Source organism: Lepidochelys olivacea, assembly GCF_965140295.1.
Source record: "Lepidochelys olivacea isolate rLepOli2 genome assembly, chromosome: 19".
Classification (NCBI taxonomy): domain Eukaryota; kingdom Metazoa; phylum Chordata; order Testudines; family Cheloniidae; genus Lepidochelys; species Lepidochelys olivacea.
Window position 1 is genome coordinate 11,091,987 of NC_140429.1, and position 22,141 is coordinate 11,114,127.

The following is a 22,141-nucleotide window of genomic DNA, read 5'->3' on the forward strand; positions in this document are numbered from 1 at the left end:
GTCTGGCTGTGGCATTGGATCCCCGAGTTCCTGGTCTTGCCGGCACTGTTTAAAGGTGGTGCTCGGAGCTGCTGCTCAGACGGCTGCAGCCCAGGGCAGGTCGAGCAGGGAGCTGCGAGGATGGGGGCGCTCCAGTGGGTTCTGCTCTTCGCACTGTGGAGCTCGGTCGCAGGTGAGTCTGTCTCTCCAGCCCGCTGAGCCGGGGAGAGTAGAGCTCCCGCATCTCCGAGGGATGCTGTTACAGAGAGAACGTTTGCTCCGGCCAAGTGAGAGCCGATGGAAAGCAACAGGTGATGGGAGCAGGGGAACCGGTAGGGCGACCTGAGGGCCTCTCCTCCGCCTGCTTGGGAGGAAGGGAGGACTGAGACTGAGGCTTCCTCCGTGACCTTTGGGCAAGTCACTTCCCCTTGCTGGACCTCAGTTTCCCCAGGAGAGAACCATACTGACCATCCACGCCAGGGAAAGGGGGTGTGAGGCTATGCTCACAAGTGTCAGTGAAGCGCTTGGAGAGCCTCCGCTGGATGGGGCAGCGTAGCTGGGACGCTTGGCTCTGCCCAGTGAAATGCGGCCGGACAAGCTGGACTGGATGGTTAGTTCTCAACTGGGACCACTGGCTCCTGCAAGCCACAGACTGGATGGTCCTCAGCCTTATGCCCTGTACAGCAGTGCTGGAGTAGGGGGAACACAGCAGGCGGGGGGCAGCCGTGTAGGGGCAGAGGGGGCTGAATTAGGCATGGGAGCAGGGACCGCCGTGAAACGTCGCTGGCGTTCCAGGGGGAATCCGAGATTAACCTAAAAGCAAACCGGTGTGACCGGGCGCCCTCTGGGTGGGAGCTGACCCCCCTTTTCTGGGAGGCACGTGCTCTGTAGTGCAGCAGCAGCTTGCCCGGACGCTGTGGCTGCAGCCTGGCATTAGCTGCGGCGGTGCTGGCATTCCTACGACGCTCCCTCGCTGTCCGAGCTGGGCCTCTCTTGGGGCATCACCCCCAGGGAGGGCCGTCCGGGGAAAGGCAGCTTCCTTCTTCGGGCTTTGCACCCTCTAGCAGAGGCCGGGGGCGTGCATGATGTGCTAGCCCCTAGGCACTGCTCTTACCCAGGGAAGCGCACAGGGCCGTGGGCTACGTGCCAGCTGCCTTTCCTCTCGGCCCCCCAGCCTCCTTTGGGGGACCAAAGGGTGGAGGGAACAGTGGGCACCATGGCGTGGCGTTGCTTCCAGACAGGCTGTGGTTACCCCTCCAGTTTAAGGACCTGTCCTCCTCCAAGGAAGATGCTGACATGAGGGAAAAGACGAGCTCCTTAAAACACAGGGTGTGTTAGCTTCATCCTGCGGCTGATGACTAAGCCCCAGCCAAATTGTTGGGGAGCAGAGATCCTGCCTGCACGCCCACATCCCCTAGGGTAAAGCAGGAGAAGCACGTGATGTGTCTTAAACTGTGAGGCTCAAATCCTGACCAGTGCAACCCACAGGCCAACGGTGTAGGCCACAGGACCACACCTTACCAGCCCCCCCTAATGCAACCTGGTGCCACCCAGTGTGGCCAGTGGGAACTGTGGGCACTCATCACTTTTGAGACCCAAGCCCATTTACATAGGTGCCTAAGACTGCATGTAGGAGCTTGGCATCAGGCACTCCCCTGTGGAAATCTTGGCCAAATCTTTCTTTTATCAGCCATGCAGTATGGAGAGAAACTGGCGAGGATCCAGAGGTGGGCCAGGAAGCTGATGGAAGGGATGGAATAAGGCAGCTGAGCAAAGGCTGAAGGAACAGGGCATGCTTAGTTTGGAAAAGAGGAGAGTAAAGGGGGGACATGAGAGTGGTCTTCAAATATTTGAAAGGCTGCCATGAAAAGAGATGGAGGAAAGTTGTTCTCTCTTGCCACAGAGGGCAGGACAAGAGGCTACGGGTTCAAACTATCACAGAGCGGATTTAGATTAGAATCTCAGGAAACACTTCCGGCCTGTAAGGACAGTGGAACCGACACCCTGGGAGGTTGTGGAAGTGCTTTCGGTGGAGGTTTTCCAAAGGAGGCTGGGTAGCCACCTGCCTTGGATGGTTTAGACACCACAAACCCTGCCTCTTGGCAGGGGGTGAGACTAGCTGACCCTGGCGGTCCCTTCTCACCTTGAGTGACTGATGGGGCCTCCCACAAGGACATGCGATCCGCATACCGCCAGTGGATGCAAGTGTTTCCCGGCTGCAGTGAGTTAGGTTGCTCCTCCCACTACAGGACATGGCCCAGGGCCTGTTGGTTTGCCACCTTTATCTTTAGGGTTACCATATTTCAACATTCAAAAAAGAGAACACTCCACGGGGGTGGGATTTGCTCTTGCCCCCCCCAGCCCCGCCCCAACTCCACTCCTTCCCCGCCCCCATTCCAACCCCTTCCCCAAAGTCTCTGCCCCAACTCTGCCCCCTCCCTGCCCCACTGGACCCCTTCCCCAAATCTCCACCCTGGCCCTGCCTCCTCCCCTGAACGTGCCATGTTCCCCCTCCTGCCCCCTCCCTCCCAGCAGCGTGAAACAGCTGTTTCGCAGCGCAAGCGCTGGGCGCTAGGGGGGAAAGTGGGCACTCTCTCGAGTGATCGGCATTCACTTTCTTTCTCAAATGATCAACATTCACTCTCTCTCTTGAATGATCCACTCTTCTTTGGGGAAAAATAATAATGGCAAAATCCCGGACGTTTTTAGATATTTAAAAATGCCTCCTGGACGGCAATTTAAGAACCAAAAAGCCGGACATGTCCGGGAAAATACGGACGTATGGTAACCCTATTTATCTCACCCCACCCCCCGCGCTGGAGTGAGTGCTCCATGCAAACCCACATAGCCATTTCTAGAGCTAAGAACTGTTGTAAACAGGTGCAAATCCACTGAAGTCCATGACATTGCACCCACTTGGCCTAAGTCTGAAACTGGCCCTCAGGTGTAACTGGAGCCCTCCAACAGGGGGAACATGTTGGCTGTGCTGGCAGATCAGGGTCAGCTCTGTACCTCTGTTTTCCTTTGCTTTCAGGAAAAGGCTGCAAACGTTTAAGCACAATCCCTGAATTTGGAGATATCTACCATGTCAAAGGTAACATTCCCTCTGTACAACTCAGGGCCGGATGGGCAGCAAATCAAACCCTCACCCTGCTGTGTGTGTGTGTGTGTAAAACAAACCAGACTGAAGCATACCCTGCCCCTGAGCCAGAAGCTAGGGATAGGCCCTATGATGGGAGTCCTCTGCCCAGCCCGACAGAGCCACGGGTTCGCCCGGTGCAATTGTGCAAAGCTGCGTAGGGCAAATTGCTGCTGAGGTTAATTGAGGCCTTGGATCTGATCTGCCTTCTCGGGAAAAAAAAATAACTGAAGGAGAGCTCAACCCAGTGACTCCATCAACTCCCAGCTCTACTAGTAAACAGAGCTTGGCACACAGCCAGGCTCCGGAGCACCAGGGGCCACATCCTCAGAGGTATTTACGCTCCTAACTTCCAATGGACAGCAGGAAGCTAAGTACGTCTGAGGATCTGGGCCTGCGTCCCTCTCCTGCAGGCTTCCAGTTTGGCTGGTCTCCTCAGACTGGAAGCTCCTGGGGCAGGGACTGTGTTTTCCTGGCTGTGTGGGGCCAGCGCCCAGCACACTGTGGGTGTGCAACTGACAAACAAAAGAATGATAATGATTGTTCTCGACTCAATGCAGAAGAATGTCTTGACTCTGGGCCTCTGAGGTGAGTCTGTGGCTTTTTCCTGGGATGAAACAGTGGCGTGGCTTTTGGCAAGCCGGCTGTACGTTGCCTGCACAAACCCTCTTCAACAACAACAACAAAGCTGCAGTTTAATGTCTAGCTTCCTATGATTATCCCTCCAACGACAGAGCCTGGCCTTTCGACACACGCACCGATCGCTCGCGGCGAGAGCCTCCCACAGAGTGCTTGCTCTGGATAAACTCGTGCAGCAATTACAAGCCCAAGAAACCAAGGGTGTGAGTTGGCAGCACTGGATGGGGCCTCTCTAATGTTCGCTTAGCCTGTCTTTGAGGCATGGGCCGCGCTTAATCCATGCCCAGGATTCTGTGTTGTGCTGGGCCTGGAGGAACTTGAGTGGCCTTCAGAGCCCCTAGGAACCATCCATGAGCTTGGCGCCATCGACAGCTTAGCCCAGGGGTGTCTCTGAACCCCAGGGAGTGAGAGCCGGCTCCAGCACTGGCAGGAAATGCTCTGCCCCAGATTAGAGCCCTCTAGTCTCATTCCCATGTTCACAGAGATAAACCCGACGGAAGCGTGCACCTCCCCAGAGCTGCACCCTCAGGGTAGCTAGCCCCTGCTGTGGCTGTGCTCTGGTTTCAGTGCATGAGGCCAGAGCTAGCCTGAGGGTTTCTTTGCCAGCTCAAAGCGTAGCCATATACCCAACGGGTTTGGCACGTAGGAGCTTCCTCTGGGTGATCTGGCAAATCCACCCACCACAGCTTAGGGCAGTGGGGCCCAAACTTTTCCTGTCGCACCCTCTCTTACCAGTAATGAACTCTGTCCGCCCCCCCACCCCCATTACTGCACAGCCAAGGCTTCCTCACCAGAGCCACATGGTTGAAGGTGGAGTTGGGGGCAGAGCTGGCGGGGCGGGGAGCTGGGGCGAGAGGTGGAGAGGGAATGAGGGGAAGAGCTGGGCTGGGGTTGGAACTGGTCTGGGGGCAGAGTGGGGCAGGGTGGTGCTCCCTCCCTGCTCCCCAGGGGTGCTGGCCCAGGCCCCGCCACAAATGCCCTGAACATTTCTCCGCGCACCCCTAGGCGGGTGCACCCCACAGTTTGGGGACCACTGGCTTAGGGCAGTGGGGACAGCTGGTCGGAGGCTTGCACTAGTTTATGGCAATCCTCAGCCACATGTGAGAAGAGCGCTGGCCTCCTGCACCTTCCAGAACTCAGCACTTTACGCGAAGCTCCCTCCAAGCACCGAATCCAGAGAGCACCAAAGCGAGCTGCGCACGCCTGTGCTTTCGAGCTGTACCTCAGGGCGACAGGCTCACCCTTGTCTCCCGGGTTGGCTGAACGGGCTGGTTCGAAGTCTGCGTTCTCCCAGGGAATCTCCGCGAACTACAGATGGGCCCTTGTCCCAAGCAAAAGACACTGACTAACCTGTCACTCGTATGCTGCAGGAGTCATCAGCCTGCCTTACGCCGAAATCGAGGAGCCCTTCGAAGCCTGGTACAACCTGACCGGAGGAAAGAGCCGGATCCAGTACTACCACGGTAAGCCGCCGGGGTACTTGTGGGAGGCGGACTAGAGAGAGTCTCCTGGGGGTCTGTAGAGCAGGATGTGCCTCTGGGTGGTTCACTTGCCAGTCTGGGGTGACACCATCTGCTCTTGCAAGGGGCTTGCTCAGGAGCTGCAGCCACTGGTGAAGAAGCCGAGGCTGAGAACTTCTGCGGGGTTCCTGGTGTCAGCAAGTGATCCGCGGAGGGCCCCGTTCTGAAAGGCGCAGAAAGCGCTGTGCTGCCCAGGACTTCCGCTGGGAGCCGAGAGCTCGGCAGCACCGGGAGACACTCAGCCACTTGCACGACCAGACCCTGATTTACTTAGTGTGTGTAGGCCACAGGGCCACGAATGGCTCTTCTCTGGAAGGCCACCCTGCAGAGCTCAGTCCCGCTATCGGTCAGGCATGGGTTGCCTCTGCTTGGATTCGCTACAGTGGGGAGCAATGTGGACATCACGCACCAAGGATAATAAAATCCCTGTTGCGGTGGAAGTGCAGGGTCCACGTGACATTTCCTATTGTCACCTGCATGCCATGCCTGGCTCTCCCAGACCCAACGACCATGCCTGTGGCTCAGGGAAGCATGGCATCTGCTATCCTGGGGCGGGGGGAAGCAGGAGCCCACCCCCTCAGTCTGTGCTCTGTGGGAGGAGGGTGGAGAATGCTTAAGAGCAGCCCTGCGTAGAAACTGGCTGCCTCTATTTTCTCTTCCTACCTTGCAGGGCAGGTGATAACTTACCAGTTGGGATCGGTGAAGCCGTACGGTACCAGCTACAAGATTACGCCGGAAACTACTGAGATGGAAATGAACATCGTGAAGTGCTTCCAGATCAACGGCACGAAAGAGAAGCTTATCAAGCCACAGAGCGTCTTTCCCCACACACATGGCTTCAAGGTGAGCCCCTTCTACCGGGGATCTGGGCAGGATGGGGGAGGAGTGCAGGACCCCAGGCACTGGGCCAGACCCTCAGCTGGCATGACTCTGACGCCAGACCCTCAGACTGACAGCAGCTTGGCTGGGACAGAGCAGCGATTGGGTTCGTTGTAGCTGGGAGAACCGTTAGGCCCATTCTGATCTCCAGTCCGTGTGGCATTGTAGACAGCGCCTGACAGTTGGCCTGGACACGCGCTGCAGGCCTCCTCCTTACAGGTATGTGGGAAGCTGCAGACAGTTGTTCCATAGCTTATCGGTAAATGCCAAGTCTCTGTCTCCTTGCTTGAGTCCCTGTGTCTTTCAGTGTTCTTCCTGGCCTCTCCTGGCTGGTGAAGGTTCATGCATACACCTTGTGTAGCTGTCCAGATCCCCGCTGTGGGGTGCAGCTGGGAAGGTGCACTGTTACACCTCCCCAATTCTCTCTCCCAATACTTGGAGCAGTTTAGAGCAGCCTCAGGGCTGCTCTAGCCCTAGCTGAATATCCCTGGAGATATTCCAAGTAGAGATTCGTGGCGTTTTACACTCCTCTCCATCCCCTGCTGAGAGCCAGGAAGCATAAGACCCGGAGAACCCATTCCATGCCCTCTGGGGGAGCCCTGTGTCTAAGCAGCACAAAAATAGAACAGCAAGCCAAGGAGTCCAGGGTAGCTTTGTTAGCGGTGTCAGAAATGGACGGCCCCAATCAGAGCAGGGGGTTTGCCTGGCCAGCCAGACCCTGCAGAAGGAGGTGAACCTGGGAAGGAGGCACCAGTGCTGGCCGAGAATCTCTTCTCCTTTCCCAACCCTGGGAGATTTGTTGCAACTAGTCCTTACTACAACGAGGTGGCAGCTTGGGCGAGCCCGTGTGGTGACTCAGCTGCCCACTACCGAGAGATCCCCGTTGTGGGCGTTGGGCAAAGTTGCTTTCATGTGTCCTGGACTCTGAATGAAAACTGAAATCTGCTTCGCCCGGATGATAATTTGGTAATGGCTGTTTAAAAGGCCTTGGGCATATGGGGAAAACTCACCAATATACTGCTACTTGCTTAACGCAACTCCCTGGGGAGCGGGGCTGTGGAAAGATTCAAGCTCGTACTCAGACTGGGAGTTCTTCCGAGCGAGGCCCATCTCCTTGTGATGCAATGCCTAGCACGGTGGCACCCTGATGCTTGACTGGAGCCACTGGGTGCTACAGGAATACAAGGGCAAATAACACAGCTGCTCGCTGAATGTATTCAGAAGCCGCGTTGAATGAACCAAAGCTTGCGGAGGGCATAGCCAGAGGTAGACAAGGGAGGACTGGGTTGGAAGGGAGGACGGGGGAGGGGTTGTCCTGGGGATCTTTGAAACCAGAAGGACTTTTCTGATGGTGGCTGAGGAGTTTTTAGCTCCATGAATGAAGGATGCGGGCACAGGAAGCGCTCTGGGTGGCCTAGAGAAATTATTTGTTATGTAGGATGGTAGCAGCTGACCTAGGAGCTCCAGTCACGGACCAGGGCCCAACTGCGCTAGGTGCAGGACAGACACCAAACAAGAGACAATTCCTGCCCCAAGAGCCCAACTAAACTTTCCTCTCTGGGGATGGGGCAAGGAGATGGGTCTGCAGCTGGTGCCTAGCCCCACAACCTCCATGTGCTGGGCGGCGTCTGCTAAGGCAAGGCTCGGGGCTGGATTAGCACCAGCTGCCTCGGGGCGGGAAAGAGGTGCCGTGGGCAGCGTGGGCCAGTCTCACCAGCAGAGCGCTGGAAGAACCACGGGGCCTAACTCCGGCTACCCTCCGTTGCCGCCCCAGTTCCTGCGGGAGGAGTACTTCAAAGGGCAGTACTGCAGCGTGTGGCAGGACATGTCCAACTGGGGCAAGAAGAAGAACGTCTACACCTTGTGGGTGACCAACACCAGCTGCGGCTGGTCGCCCGTCCACTACGAGATGCGGGGTTACAACAGCGTGCTGGGCTCCCACTACGACAAGTACGAGATCGACTACAGCGACTTCAGCCACAGCTACCCGGCCTCTGCCTTCAACCTCCCCACCAACGGTAAGATGGGCCTGGTGGGCCCTCTCCATCCCTGGGCCAGCATTTATCCATGCCCGAGACAAGCCTCGCCCTCTTCTCTGTACTCCAAAAGCACTCAGCCGGGAGCAGGGTCCCTTCGCGCTAGGGGCCGCACCAAGACGCACGCAGAGACCAGCCTGGCCCCGACGGGGACGTAGACAAAGGGCGGGAGGAAGGGATCCGAGCTGAGGATTAGGAACCGAGGCACAGCGGGAGGATGTGGTCCGCCCCAGGCCGTCTGTGGCAGAGTCAGGAATTGACCTCACGAAGCCCAGGGCAGAGAGGAAGGGGTGGGTGGTGCCCTGCGTCCTGTTGCCGTGGGAGGTGCCCAGAAGCAGCCGTGAAACTATTTCGACAGAGCCACTCAGGGGCGGGGCAGGGAAACTAGCCCCCGCACCCATCTCCAGCTCCAAACAGACGTTGAGCAAGGCAGCTCAGCCCCGTGGGCTGGAGAAATGTTGGAGACAAATGGGCTGGGGGCCGCCGCCTGCTCTCAGATGTTTCCCCTGGTGGCTGGCTCCGGACCCAGCTGCTAAGCCAGCTTGGGGGATAAGGTTCGCAGCTGATCCGGGCCTCTCTGCAAGGTAGCCCAGTTCTGTGGAAGCCCTGCTGGCATAGCAAGGCTCTTGGCATCTGGAAGGCCCAAGATCCCGTGCCGAGTGTTGATGCCAATGTCTTCTCTTTGCCTCCAACCCTGAGGCCAGCCAAGGGAGAAGGGGAGGTCGGGCAGGCCCATGGGAGGCCAAACCAGCCTGTGCCTGCTAGGAAAGAGGAGTGGGAAGCTGCCACAGTCAGGATAGAGAGAGGAGGGGATCTCCCAGCTCCTTGGGGCGAGGCGGGGAAGGGATCTAATGATCACTGTAGAGCTGCGGCAGCAGGGCGTTGCCCGCTTCCGCCTGGGCACTGAGCAGTGAATGTGGCACTAGCATTGGGGGGGGGGCCGGCAGCCTCGTCTGACCCAGCCCTGCTGACCTGCATTTTCGAAGGGAGTGAGGAACAGTCCATGGGAAAAGCATCCTGCAGAGAGGCAAAGCCCCATGCAGGTTGGGCAGCTGGGAGAGCTTTGGTCCACCCACCCCTGCAGGCATCAGAGCACTCACTGAAGCCCCTGTATGGGTTGCCCCTAACCGGGCGGGGGAGCGAGGGGAGTCTGGGGGTGACGGCTGCCTGTGCTTGTGCCCAAGGAACGAAGTCCTGTGGGGAGCTCCCCGGGTTGGGAGCAGAGCGCTGGATCCTGGCCAACCCCATGCAGGACTTTGTGGGGCAGCAGGAGGACCGGTCCCACCAGGTATTCCACCACTACCGGAAGGCGTTCGGGAAGAGCTATGGCAGTGAGCAGGAGATGGAGCACAGGACGCACACCTTCACCCACAACATGCGGTACAGGGCTGCCTGGGGGCAGCGGGGGCTCTGGGGTCACGGAGGAGGAGGAGGAGAGAGCTGGTGCATCGCGTGCTGAAGGAAACGGCATCTCTGCTGGGTCAGGGAGGCTGGAGGGTTCCCCCAGGGAGCTGGGCGGGGGCTCGGCCTTGGCTGCTTGCGGAACGGACCTTCCTGAGCTAGCCTTGTACGTGGCGGAGAACGGCCTGTCCACAACGCCAGCAGCACCTGGCCTAGCAGCGGACTCTAGCTAGCGGCTGGAGAATGGAGTCCCGCAGGGCCTGGGGGCACATCTCCTCGCTCCATCAGCGCTCCCTTGGGTCTGCCTCCAGGAGCTGCAATCTCATCTCCTCGGGGTATGTCTACGCAGCAAGCGGGAGCTGGTCTGTTGACTTCCTTTCAGGCTGGCATCCCTTGGTTCCCCCTGTCCCCAACACACAGAACCCTCCCGGGTCGCAGCCTGTGGGCACCGGGCATCCCCCAAAGCCATCTGGCTGCCATTTGAGGCTGCACCAGCCCTCTAAGGGTTAATCTGCTTGCTGCACAGGGGAGGACGCTGTGGGTGTGCCTGGTGGGTAGGGATTCCTTCGCCAGGGCTGTAGAGGTGTGCCACACACCCTGCCCTGTGGCAGGAGCTTCCTATGCCAGGTGGGCAGAGCAGCGCCCAGAAGCCATCGCTGCCTGGCTCCCCCTCTCTTCACGGCACCCATCCCTGCCCAGGTTCATTCACTCCAAGAATCGGGCCAACCTGTCCTACAAGCTGGCTCTGAACCACTTGGCCGACCGCACCCCGGAGGAGATGGCCGTGCTGCGGGGGCGGCTAAAGAGCGGGGCCCCCAACAACGGGCAGCCGTTCCCGTCCGAGGGGTATACTGGCCTCATCCTGCCCGAGAGCCTGGACTGGAGGCTGTACGGTGAGTGGGTTGTTATGTGGCTGCTTCTGGGCAGAAAGCTCCGTCCGGATGGAGCATTTCCTCCTGCCTCCCTTTCCACACCCCGTTGCTACTCACAGGGCTCGAACCCTCGAGGGGCTATATGTCCAGGGTGCGGGGCGCCCCCTGCTGCTGGGGAAGTCAATGGGAGCTGGAATCGCACAGCTCTGCCTGGAAGCCAAAGCCCTGGCTGGGATGATTTAATTGGGAATTGGTCCTGCTTTGAGCAGGGGGTTGGACTAGATGACCTTCTGGGGTCCCTTCCAACCCTGATATTCTATGATTCTATGAAGCCTGGCCTGATGGGTTGTGAGTTGGGACTCCAAAAATCAGAGGCCCCTGAAAAGAAACAACCCCGGGGCGCTTCTGAAGGCTTCGGCCTTACGGGCTGGAGCTGCTGGCATCCCATTGTTACCCAGAGGTCCGTGCAGTGCTGTTCGTGCAAACCCTGGGACAGACAAGCAGGCTGGCCCGGGGCTGGCACCAAACTAAATGCCTCAGGAAGGGATTAACGGGGAACGAATTATACCAAAGCTGGTTTTACTACAGTAGTGCTGCCATCCAGAAGCTGCAGCCCAATTAGCTGAACAGACCGGGGGGTCATTTTTCAGCTCCTATCACAGACTCCCCGTGTGACCGTGGGCAAGTCACCGAGGCGCTGCCTCGGTTTCCCCATCTGTAAAATGGAGCTGGCGATACTTCCCTGCTACACAGGGGCCATGCGAGATCTAATTCATGGCTGCTAGTTAGCGCGCGGAGATCCCTGTCGGGGGAGGGGGCTCTGCCAGCACCCAGGCCGGGGTAGCGCCAGGCCCAAGAAGCTAAAACTCCAGTCGCCAGCACTCTACGCCCTGCATTACAGGGGATCGTTGGTAGCTCTTGGGCAGCAAGGGAGGGAGTCAGGCACAGAGGGAACCGGGTGGATTAGAGCTCCCCAGATGGAGATTCCTGGAGGCACCTGCCCCATATGTCTCAGTCCCTGACCCCTCGCTCGCTCCCTCCTTCCCTCCCCAGGCGCCGTGACCCCAGTGAAGGACCAGGCCGTGTGCGGCTCCTGCTGGAGCTTTGCTGTCACCGGGGCAATGGAGGGTGCCCTGTTCCTCAAGGTGAGAGCCCGCCTGCCTCCCAGTGAGGAGATTGCATGCTCTGCTGAGGGCACAACCTGCGTGCCTACATGTCACAGGCAGCCCGTCCGGCTCCCCAGCTGGATGGCGCGTCCACACCAGGGCTTGGCTTGGGAGTGCAGGAGCCACCCTGCAGCAACAAGAGCCCTGCCCCAAGAACACTGGGCAGCCCTGGAACAAGGGTGGGGAGGGGATTGGGGGCGCTCCAGCAGCTGGAGGGGTGGGAATGGTCTTTGTGCTGAATTAGGGAGATCCAGGGATATTGGGGTGACTCCCCACTGCGTGGGCCCCAGGTGGCACAGCTGTAGCTCAAGGCTGGCTGGAGGTGGCGATGGCGGAGCTGGGAACACCCCCTCTAGGCTCATAGCTCCTGATCCAGCCGCCTGGCTGGGACTTTGCAGCTGAGGACCTGGGTTTCCTCCCTCCCCAGACAGGAGTAGTGACTCCGCTGTCCCAGCAAGTCCTGATCGACTGCTCCTGGGGCTTCGGGAACTATGGCTGTGACGGCGGTGAGGAGTGGAGCGCGTACGAGTGGATCAAGAAGCACGGCGGCATCGCCAGCACCGATTCCTATGGCCTGTACAAAGGCCAGGTGAGCGCGGCGCCCTCCGGCTCGGCTGCCACAGGTGCCCGGGGAGCGGCTCCATTGGCACGGGAGCTCTGATCCCGCTGAACCTCCCTGGTGTGTCCCAGGTCTGTGAGTCAAAAGCAGGTTGCCATGAAGGGGGAGCCTCTGCCTCCAGCAGGGCCGAGACCTCTCGGGGCTTTGGGGCTCTATCCCATGGGGCCGCTCCAGCGACCCCACTTAGAGTCAGTGACTAGGGTGCAGCATCCACGTGGGAAGCAGCCACTGGGACTGCTGATAACATGCCCTTGCTGATCCCAATTACAGCTGCATGGCCCTGCTAAGGCACTAGCCTGGGACTTGGAAGACCTGGGCTCAACTGCTAGCCTGGCAAATCACTTCCCCTTACTCCGTGCCTCAGTTTCCCTGACAGTGCAATGGGGGTGAGACTCCCCTGCCTATCGGGGGTGTCGGGGGGAGGACACAGAGCTGATTGGGGTCATAGAAAGAAAATAGGGGCATTAAAGCATAGACTGGACATGCCAGCAGCCAGAGACGCTTATGGCTTCCTTCGAGCCCAGGGGGCATCCGCATGTTTGCCTGACCAGCCGAGACACCCTGCTCCTGGGGCCATCAGCCTGGCTCATGCATGCAGGGGTGCAGGAGAGTGGCTGTCATCTCCTTTGTCTGTGTTGCAGAACGGCTTGTGCCATTACAACAAGTCCGAGCTGGTGGGCAAAATGAAAGGCTACGTCAACGTCACCTCGGGTAACATCACGGCCCTGAAAGCTGCCATCTACAAGAATGGCCCCGTGGCCGTCAGCATCGATGCCTCCCGGCGGTCCTTCTCCTTCTACTCCAACGGCGTCTACTATGAACCCAAGTGTGGTGAGTGCGGCCGTTCCCGGCCGATCGGCTCCTGGGATGGCTTTGGATGGCTCTAACCAGGCCCTGGGCAGTTGACTTCTGGCAGCCAAGTCCAGCAATGCTGGGGTGCTGCCAATGAATGCGGTAAACACCATGATTCCACCCGCAATCTGGAGCCCCTCTGGCTTGACAAGTGCCTTGCAGGGGATCTGACACTGGGGGGGCAGCCACGTCTCCTTTCCCAGCTGCATACATTCAGACCAGACAAACAAGCCAGTTCAGCAAGATGTGGGGTTTTCCCTTGGGGTGGTGGGGGGAGGCCCAATGGCTTTGATGAAAGGAAACTAAAGCGGAGGAACCCCTGGCTCAGAGGAGGATGATATTGCCACATGGCAGGGCTTCACCAGAGCCACAAGCTGGCTGGGAGGGTTACAGGTTCAGCCTCCAAAAGGAGCAGCTGGAATAAAACCCAACGGATTTGCTGCCTGCTTACCAGGCTGCACAACAGCATCTGAGAAGCTTGGAGCCACTGCTCAGGAACCTGCCACCAACTCTAGGGTCAGAAACGGCTAACAAGGAGCACTGAAGGCAGGGCAGGGGAGAAAACCGGGCAGTGGATGGGGAGCCTGGACTCCTGGTTTCTAGTCCCAGCTCTGCTGTTCATTTGCTAGGTGATTTTGGGCTAGTTACGTAAACCCGGTGCCTCAGGTTACCTGGCCGATAACAACACTTATCCACTGCTGCAGAGTTCTGGGAGACGTGTGGATGAGAAGCTAGGCCCTGGTTCTGTCACTAATGAGCTTGCTAGTGGTATGGTGCCGTCATTTATATTTATTTTTTGCCCCTCTAGGTAACCAGAGAGGTGACCTGGACCACGCGGTCTTGGCTGTCGGCTACGGTGTGCTCCAAGGAGAGCTGTACTGGCTGGTGAAGAACTCCTGGTCCACCTACTGGGGTAACAATGGCTACATCCTCATGTCCATGAAGGACAACAACTGCGGGGTAGCCACGGATGCCACCTACCCCATCCTGGAGTGACCCTGGCGCCAAAACAGGCTGGGGTCACCTACGCCATCCTAGCCCCACCCACAAGGGTTACCAGGCCTGGGCTGTTAGTTTGCAGGCCAGTGTGGATTTCATCCCAGCAGAGACACCCACTTGAGAGCCTAATTCATACCGTCCCCCTGCCTTGGCCCTCGTTGGTAGCAAATCAGCTCCTCGGAACCTCGCAGCACTAAGCCCCTGAGTGAAAAGTAAAAGCAGCCACGCAGGCGGGAGGATGGTGGGAACATACCATAGCAATCAAGGCGGGGTGGTAATTTGGGGAAGGGGAGAGGTGTGAAAAGGGGGGCTGCCTGTACCGAGGGGTGGGAGAGTGCTGTCCCCCTAGGATGGCAGCCTGGCTACGGAGCAGCCCAAAGAAGCCCACGGGGGCGCAGCTGATGTTGCTCTCGCCACTGCTGGCAATAAAGTACCTGGGAAATTGCTGCCTCTCTTTTAAACCAGGTGGGGGGATTAAGGTGCACTTGCTTCACAAGGCGGTTTGGCTTCACACGGCTCTGTGTGTGCTCCCGCCCGCTGCCACCAGGGGCAGGACACCCTGTGCACGCTGCCCCGGCCCCTCCCCTAAGCCAGCAGGTCATAGTCCTCTTCACCCCCAAAGAAAACCTCCTTCTCCCCCAGTACCTGGCTGCGGTGGCTCTTCACAACCAGCTGGGCTCTCCCTGCTCTCCTGGTGCTGGCATGGCCCCCAGGGGCATGCAGGGGTCCTCACTGCTGCAGGGGTGGCTTCCTGCAGTCTATTTGGACTGTTTCCAGTCCATTTGCTGGAAACCCCTCTTGCCCTGAGAATGGCCAGGCCAGAGGCAGCTGATCTTCATTTCCTCCCTGGGGCCAGCCAGCGAGCGAGCTCAGACCTTCTGCCCAGCCAGTCGGCACTAAGGCTCCTCCTGGCCAGGCTCCGGTGGTGCTCACGGCTGGGAGTCCCAGCACTGAGGACCTGCTGCTAAGCCAGGGTGGGAAGTCTCCAAGTGCCACCCATTCAGACAGGGCCCAGCCCCACCAGCCTGCTGCGGGCTTCCCTGCTCTAGGCTGGCAGCCGGGGTTTGAACGGAGCCTCTCCCCTGCTGAGAGAGGAGGGAGTGGGAGGCAGGGGTGGCTCTTTAGACCCAAGTTGCCCCAGTGTGTGTGGGGAGCAGCTGCCCCTTTCCCTGGAACTGAGCTCCCATCCCAGGGCAGCTCCAACGAGGCCTCCCCAGCCTGGGCTGGGGGAGAAGAGCCAGCTGTGGCCTTTGGCCTGGCAAACTGGCTTCATCCCTCCAAGGCTTCGAGGGAGGGTGTCCTAGGAGCACAGGCGACCGCGGCCAGGCAGCTGGGAGAGGCAGGAGAACAGGCACTCTGCGGAGGACAGATGTGGGACAATGCAGTGGCCCCAACACAGACAGCGGAAGGGGAGCCAAACCTTGCGTTTCGGGGCTGGAGCCAGTTTCTAGGTGATTGGGGTCAGGGAGAGACCTACTGCGGGGGGCAGGTTCTCCAACAGCTGCTGCTACTTGGTTCTTACACCTTCCTCTGAGGGGCTGGCCCCTCCCAGAGACTGAATCCTGGCCTAGGAGGGCCTAGAGACTGCTCCAGCATGGTGGGTCCTCCAGGCCTCGCTAGGCCTGCAAACAGCCCCAGAGAAGCCGACCAGACTCTCAGGGCTTGTCTTCCCTGCAGTGCACGTGGGTGGCGCCCCTAACTCGAGTCCCGTCCACGCACAAGAACCCACCCTCCGGGGGTGTAGCTACAGCTCGTGTTAGCACGACTCCTCAGCGGCTCACACACATGCTGCGTGGCCGTGCTCCCCGGCTTAGGCTGACTCAGGAGGAGTCCACGCGAGCGTGGATTGCCTGAGTTCGCGCTGCGGTGAAGACCTAGCCGCTAGGTTGCTGCTCTGAGTCTGCAGGGGCACCTGGGCAGGGACGTTTGCATAAGGCCCAGGACACAGTCAGGAGGAGGTGGCTGCACCCAGCCCATTGTACGGGCCCCAGCAGGCAGGGGACATGCCATCCTCAAGCCTGGGGCCAGCGCAAGGAAAGGATTTCTGCTCCTGCATCAGTGCGAGAACCAAGGCTCCGGCACCGTGGGAGGCTCAGAACCGTAGGACCGGGGCTTCCTCTCTCAAGGAGGCAGGAAAAACAGGATCTCCCAGAGCAGCGATGAGTGCGGTGGGGCTGCAGCAGTGGGGGAGGGCGTGAGCGCCACCCAGTCACGGGCTGGCGTTGGCCTGGTGCGTTGCTCGCCTCACGGCAGGGACGCTGCAGCCCGGTTCTGCATTGCTGTGGAGGGGGGTGTCGCAAGGGGCAGCTGCAGGGTTCCCATTACCGGAGCCGCGGCAGGGGCTTGCAAGGATCGCACGTGACCATCAGAGCAAGAAGCCCGGGTTAGACCAGCCCAGGCCAGTGTGCTGTCTCCAGTAATAAAGCCCCGAGCCCAGCAGCTCCGACCAGCATGGCGCTAAGTAACACACACAGCAGGCTCAGGATCTTTGCCATTGCCGTGCCGGCGACCGGCACAACACGCCCGGCGCGGGAGCCCGAGTGGGAGCGCTGGTATGATGCAGGATGTGAGCAGGAAGGCCGGACTTCTGGAAGTGGCTTCCCCCTGGCCAGGGCCACCTCTGTGGGGAAACTTCTGAGCTGGGCAATGCTCCTGGGTTGCACCCTTAGGTTTGTGGTCCTTGCTGTGTAGGTGCCAGGCTGAGCGCCCTGCATTCCTGCTAGCCTCCCCAAGGACTGCGAGCGAGGTGCACTCCTCCATGTGTTTCTAAAACATCATCCCCTAGCCCCCTGCATCCCGATAGCCGAGGGAGCTGTGTCCAGTGCGGGATTCCTAGAAGAACCAGAACTGACCTCACCTAGGACGTGATGCTGCTGCAGGATGTGGGATCCCAAAGCGTGGAGCGACGCTTCTCTAGGCTGGGCTCGCAGCCCTGACTGCCCGCTGGGAGGCTGCCTGGGGAAATCGCGCAGAGAAAGACCACGGAATTTGCTGGCCTGCACAAGGGCAGCTAGCCAGGGCCCATGGGCGAAGGGGGTGGCTGCAGGGCCCCAGCGCAGAATAAAATGAGAGGTTCAGAGGCTGCATAGCTGAGGATGTGGAAAGCAGCCTAACTCCCAGGTCCCAGGGAAAGGGCAGGGGTGTGCTGGGCTGGCCCCATTGAATCCTGCATGCTCAGCAGCAGCTGGCTGAGTCAGTGCTTGGCTGGGAGACGGTCAAGGTCCACGCAGCCCCCTGCAGGGGTGGGTGCTGGTCACTCCCTTCTCCGAGTCACTACGGCATGACACAGTTCAGGGCCACTGCACCGGGATTCCCAGTCCCTGGTCCCCACATCCAGCCCCTGCACCGCTGGAAGGGGGAGCCTTCCTAACTCTGGAGGCTACACTGTCTCCCCTGGCAGCAACGTGTGCACCCTGTACGCTGACAGGACACAGCGGCTAGCAGCCCCACATCAGTGCTGACCCTCCCCTCAGACACAAAGAGCACGACCCCTCTGGGCAGCCTCCCTAGCTCATCACGGAGGAAGCCAGAGGTTTTGGCATCTGGGTCCAGAGCAGTTGGAGATTTCTGGCCCCCGGGGAGCTGTAGGGGACAGTTTGGGATCAAAGGGTAAAGCACATTAACTGGACTCTTCGGCTCGGATGATCAGCAGGGAGATAAATAACAACGCTGATCTTTAAAGGGACATCACTAGGGTTCAGAGTTAACAACTAACTGAGGGAAAAACAGGACAGTGCTCACACAACAGAACTCTCATTTCAGGCTCTCTGCAGACTCAGGAAGATGACACAGCCATTACTCTCTGTTTGTATCTATGGTTTTCTTCACAACCACGGGGGCTGGCATGATCTTCTCTCTTTTACGCAAGAGCGGAGGCTCCGGAGCAGAGTCCCAAAGCACAGAAGGGAGCCTGCAACTGGGGGAATCCAGGTGGCCTGGCTTACAAGAGGGGTCAGTTATGCTTTCCCTTGTGACCACAGCAGCCTAGCTGGGTTGCCACCCCACCCCATTATTGGCGGAGCCCAGCAAGCAGACAACACTCCGCATACTTTGTGCCTTTACCAGCGAGTTTATTGACAGGACCAGAATCAGTCGCATCAGCTACTTCTCTTTGCCAGCTGCAGGCCTGGGAGTTGCCCTAGTTACTGTAACTCACCAGACTGCGAGCCAGCTACAGGGAGAGAGGGGTAGAGGGGCTGGAGCACCACACAGAGAACCCCTCCTTTCAGTGCCCAGCCGGAGCTAGGGCTCCCCCCGCCCACAGCAGCTGGTCTGACTTCTCCGGTGCCGGGGATGCTGCGCACCTAAAGCTTCTCAAAGCTCCACAAAGGGCTCTTCGCACGTGGGTGCTGCAATCAGGAGGTGAGCATGCCACACCTGTAGGCAGAGCCCAGCTGGCTTTGATCTAGCTAGATCAAAGCCAGCTTGAGTAACAGCAGCAGCGTGGGTGGCATCACAGGCTAGCTGCTGGAGTCAAGACCGGGGGTGGGGGGTACTCAGGAGACTGGCCCCTGGCACTAAGTGGCTACACTGGCCTTGTTACTCAAGCCAGCTTTGATCTCGCTAGATCAAGGCTAGCGGAGACTGCGTCTAGCTAGATCAAAATCCGCTCGGGTCTGCCTACCTGGGCTGAGCTGAAATCCTATCCAGCGAGAGGGGCTGACCCTGCAGATGCAGCCTCAGGAGGCCCTTGTTGCCCTGAGTTTCCATTTGGCTTCCCGGGGGATTTCAGGGTACTCAGCATGAACAAGCAAGCGCCTAGGCCATGCAGGATCAGGTGCTAAAGCACATAGCTTGGTCCCGTCCAGAGCGCAAGCCAAGCACAGATAAAGAGCAGGCCCGGCAGGCTGCTAAGGACCAGCATCCTGAAGCCAGCTCGCTTCCCTCTGACCCAGGAGCGGCTGGAAATCAGGCCAGGATGGGGTACGTTGCAGCCATCGCCACCCCGCAGTTGTTGTCCCGCATGGACATGAGGATGTAGCCGTCGTTACCCCAGTAGGTGGACCAGGAGTTTTTGATGAGCCAATAGCTCTCCCCTTGCAGGACCCCGTAGCCCACGGCCAGCACCGCGTGGTTTAAGCTGCTGCTGGCATTCCCTACGACCGAGAGGAAAGGAGATTAGCAAAGGGGTTTCTCATGCTGCTATTAACCTGCTGCGATTACTTTCCTCCCTGGCATCCGGGCTCTTGCATTCCCAGGAGGCCAAAAGACAAGTCTCATGTAGAGAAACAGACTCAGCCACAGCAGCCCTGGAGTGGTCACGAGCAAGGACTCCCCATGGGGGCAGATCCATGGATACTAAGGCCCGTAGAGACCATTACGCCCATCTAGTCTGACCTCCTGCCTACCACAGCCCAGAGCGCCCCACTGAATGGTTTCTGCATCAGATGCCACGGGTTGGGACTCTCCCGAGACGTAGCTTCCTCCACGCCCCACAGTGTGAATCAAATGCCCTCCTGCAGGCAGCCTGGAGAGTTGTACAGTCAGGTCTATTTTATATGGGGCCGTGCCAAGAGGGAGGGGCGGTATCAACCGCCCGGCTAGTCTAGTTCTGCCAGGGAAGTTATTTGGGAAACCTAGGATGGTCTATGATTGCCACCTGGTGGCAGAGCCCATGCAAAGCTCTTGCCAAGCTCTTAGTGCAGGGGGCTGGCGCATTGCATTGGAAGACCCCCGAGCATTGCTCCACTTATCAGGGATTCTTCAAGCATGAGAATGCAACACCTTCCTAAGTGCTGTCATGGGGAGGTTGGGGAGGGGCATGATTGGGGGCAAAGCTTGCAGAAGGGAGGCAGGAATCCTGGGGTGTCAGGCCATGGAAGCAGGGGCCCACCGTGACTGAAAGCACTGCTGTATTCCCCCCGTTCCCCCCGACACACTGTTGTGATCATCTTTATACAAAATATGCCCTGTCAGGTCTCATTTGAAAACTAACAACTTGCTGGTCAATAACATCCTGGTGAAAGATACGCAGCGACATTCTATGTAAGGTTATGAATTCCCCCTGCACAATGTTAGCGCATGTTCAAACCCCCACAGCCCTGCCTAGGCAAGAGTTGTTAAGCAGGTCTAGGCTAAACAAAGCAATGTGGGTTCACCTCAATGTACATGTAAGTAGTAAACAGGGTCCTGGGGCTGGAGACATAGCAAGTCTATATTTCAGCATGCACAGGGGAGAAGGAGCCACCTTCACCTGCAGATCCCAGGTCACCTTCTTTACTGTGTGAATAAACATGGCTTTGAGGGGGAAACCTCAAAAGAATCCACTCCAGAGGGTGAGTGGATTGCAAAAGTGAGGGGCAAAAACACCCCAGGGATCTCTTCCTCTCTCACACACATCTGAGATGACAAAGGAACCAGCACTTTGGCTCTGGGGGAGATCCTGACTTCAGAATTTGATCAGCATTGTCGCTGGAAACCTGCCGTAACGATTTTACCTTGAACCAAGCCTCACTTGCGACGTTTCAGCTACCAGACAGCGGTTTAGCTTTATTTCTCTCTTACCCATGTCTGACTTTCCCTCAAAACCTCCCTCTTTGTAGTTAAATAAATGTATTTTATTTTTAAACTAAACTAATCCAGGGCTGTGTTTAAACCAAACTATTTGGTAACTCCAGTTAATGTAGCAAATTGTTGAATACTGACCCCTTGGGGGACCAGTAATAGCTGAACAGTCCAGGAAAGGGCTGGGCCACACAGAAACACAAGTTTTGGGGAAAACCCTGGGATTGAGAGTGTGCTGGGGTCACCCTGTGAGTAGTAACCGAGGCTGGTGGAAGCCAGAGCATGGCTGGAGTGTTGCTCACAGGCTGCTGGGCTCAGAGTAGCTGGACCAGCGCGGCAGCCGTACACAGACACTCAGGGTGTGACCTGCCTGCTGTTTGTGAGCGGCCATGGCTGGGAGCTACCACAGCAAAGCATTGTGAGGTGCCCAAGGTTGCAGGGCAGGTGATGATGCAAGCCCTCATGGGGCTGGATTGCACCCCAGAATGGGACGCCCAGACCTTGGATTTCTAGGGTCTCTGCTGCCTCCCTTCACCATGCCTTTGGAGTGCCTGGTAGTGATCGGGGGGCCAGCCTGGCTCTGTGCTGTTTGGGCGCTCTTCATCCGGGGGAATGTCCTGCCATGCACGGAGGTGGCTCTGTACAGTTTCAGTTGGCACCAGCACCCCCAGGCTGGCAGTCATGTGTGGCCCCCAAGAGGCACTGGGAGAGGGAGGTGGTGCCCGAGTAGCAGAGAGCAGTGTGATGCACTAAAGGTCCACCCGGCTCATGGTGCTGGAGCCAGCAGAGAAAACCCTGGATGGAACAGAATAGCCTGGGACTCTCCTGCCCCATGGGGGTGTGCAGCCACCCTGTCTCCTGAGCAATCTGGGATCCAGCAGCCTCTGGCAAAGGGTTACCATGACACAGCCTCTCCTCCTAGCCATGCAAACTCGTCCCACCGGGAGCACCGCGCGCCTGGCAGGGCTGGACTCACCACACCGGGGTTCATAGTAGACACCGTTGGAGTAAAATATGAACGACTTGGCGGAGGCATCGATGCTGACGGCCACAGGGCCGTTCTTGAAGATGGCGGCTCTCAGGGCGGTGACGTCGCCGACCGGGACGTTGACGTAGCCCGTGATGTTGGCGAGGAGCTTAGACGAGTTGTAGTGGCAATATCCGTTCTGGGAGGCAGGCGGGACACGGGAGTTTAACAGCAGTATGGTTTGAGTGTCCCCGTACAGCCAGAATGCTCACAGAGCAACCTCCATCCACCCCCTCACTGCGGCCAAGCCTGGATAAGAGCCAGAGGATGCCAGCTGATCCGTGATATGCCGCCAGCTCAAACCCAGCCAGCCAGACACTCTCCTGCCTGCTCAGCCCAGGGAGAACCAGCAGCAGTTGACTGGCTCATTAGCGGGACACCCCACAAGGCAAGGAGAAGAGTTCAGTGCATCTGTTAAGCCCTGGCATAGCTGGGACATGGGTGGTCAGGCCTAGCAGATAGGACCAGGAAGAAGGCTTGGTGGGAGTCAGGGCTCAAGCCAGGGGTCA

The 22,141-nt window shown here is 58.5% G+C and overlaps 2 protein-coding genes across 5 annotated transcripts in view; one reads left to right on the plus strand and one right to left on the minus strand.

Annotated features, from left to right (window-relative positions):
• Window positions 1-14,543, plus strand: LOC311510178 (digestive cysteine proteinase 1-like). 2 transcript variants are annotated; one of them, XM_084609668.1, is made up of 11 exons: window positions 1-172; window positions 3,014-3,073; window positions 5,128-5,220; window positions 5,948-6,120; window positions 7,931-8,174; window positions 9,377-9,572; window positions 10,293-10,486; window positions 11,519-11,610; window positions 12,059-12,220; window positions 12,892-13,081; window positions 13,911-14,543. In XM_084609668.1, exons 1-11 carry the CDS (start codon window positions 121-123, stop codon window positions 14,096-14,098), a joined length of 1,644 nt encoding a protein of 547 aa, XP_084465794.1. In that variant the 5' UTR covers window positions 1-120; the 3' UTR covers window positions 14,099-14,543. The 2 variants fall into 2 exon arrangements, with proteins under 2 accessions (XP_084465794.1, XP_084465795.1); XM_084609669.1 differs by lacking the exons at window positions 1-172; window positions 3,014-3,073 and adding an exon at window positions 3,586-3,706.
• A 3,618-nt stretch (window positions 14,544-18,161) lies between these two features.
• LOC311533129 overlaps window positions 18,162-22,141 on the minus strand; it is a 74,160-nt gene continuing 70,180 nt past the window's right edge. For all 3 annotated transcript variants that reach the window (XM_084652277.1, XM_084652278.1, XM_084652279.1), the window contains 2 exons: window positions 21,582-21,771; window positions 18,162-19,197 (listed from right to left, as the gene is read on the minus strand). In XM_084652277.1, coding sequence (XP_084508403.1) covers window positions 19,010-19,197; window positions 21,582-21,771 — 378 coding nt within the window. In that variant the 3' untranslated portion in view covers window positions 18,162-19,009. The remainder of the gene's footprint in view (window positions 19,198-21,581; window positions 21,772-22,141) is intronic.

Bases quoted from the DNA above. Each gene is read 5' to 3' on its own strand.
- LOC311510178 (XM_084609668.1), top strand. From the start codon at position 121: ATGGGGGCGCTCCAGTGGGTTCTGCTCTTCGCACTGTGGAGCTCGGTC. The intron at 5,221-5,947 runs GTAAGCCGCCGG...CCTACCTTGCAG, and splicing joins CCGGATCCAGTACTACCACG to GGCAGGTGATAACTTACCAG. The intron at 11,611-12,058 runs GTGAGAGCCCGC...CTCCCTCCCCAG, and splicing joins AGGGTGCCCTGTTCCTCAAG to ACAGGAGTAGTGACTCCGCT.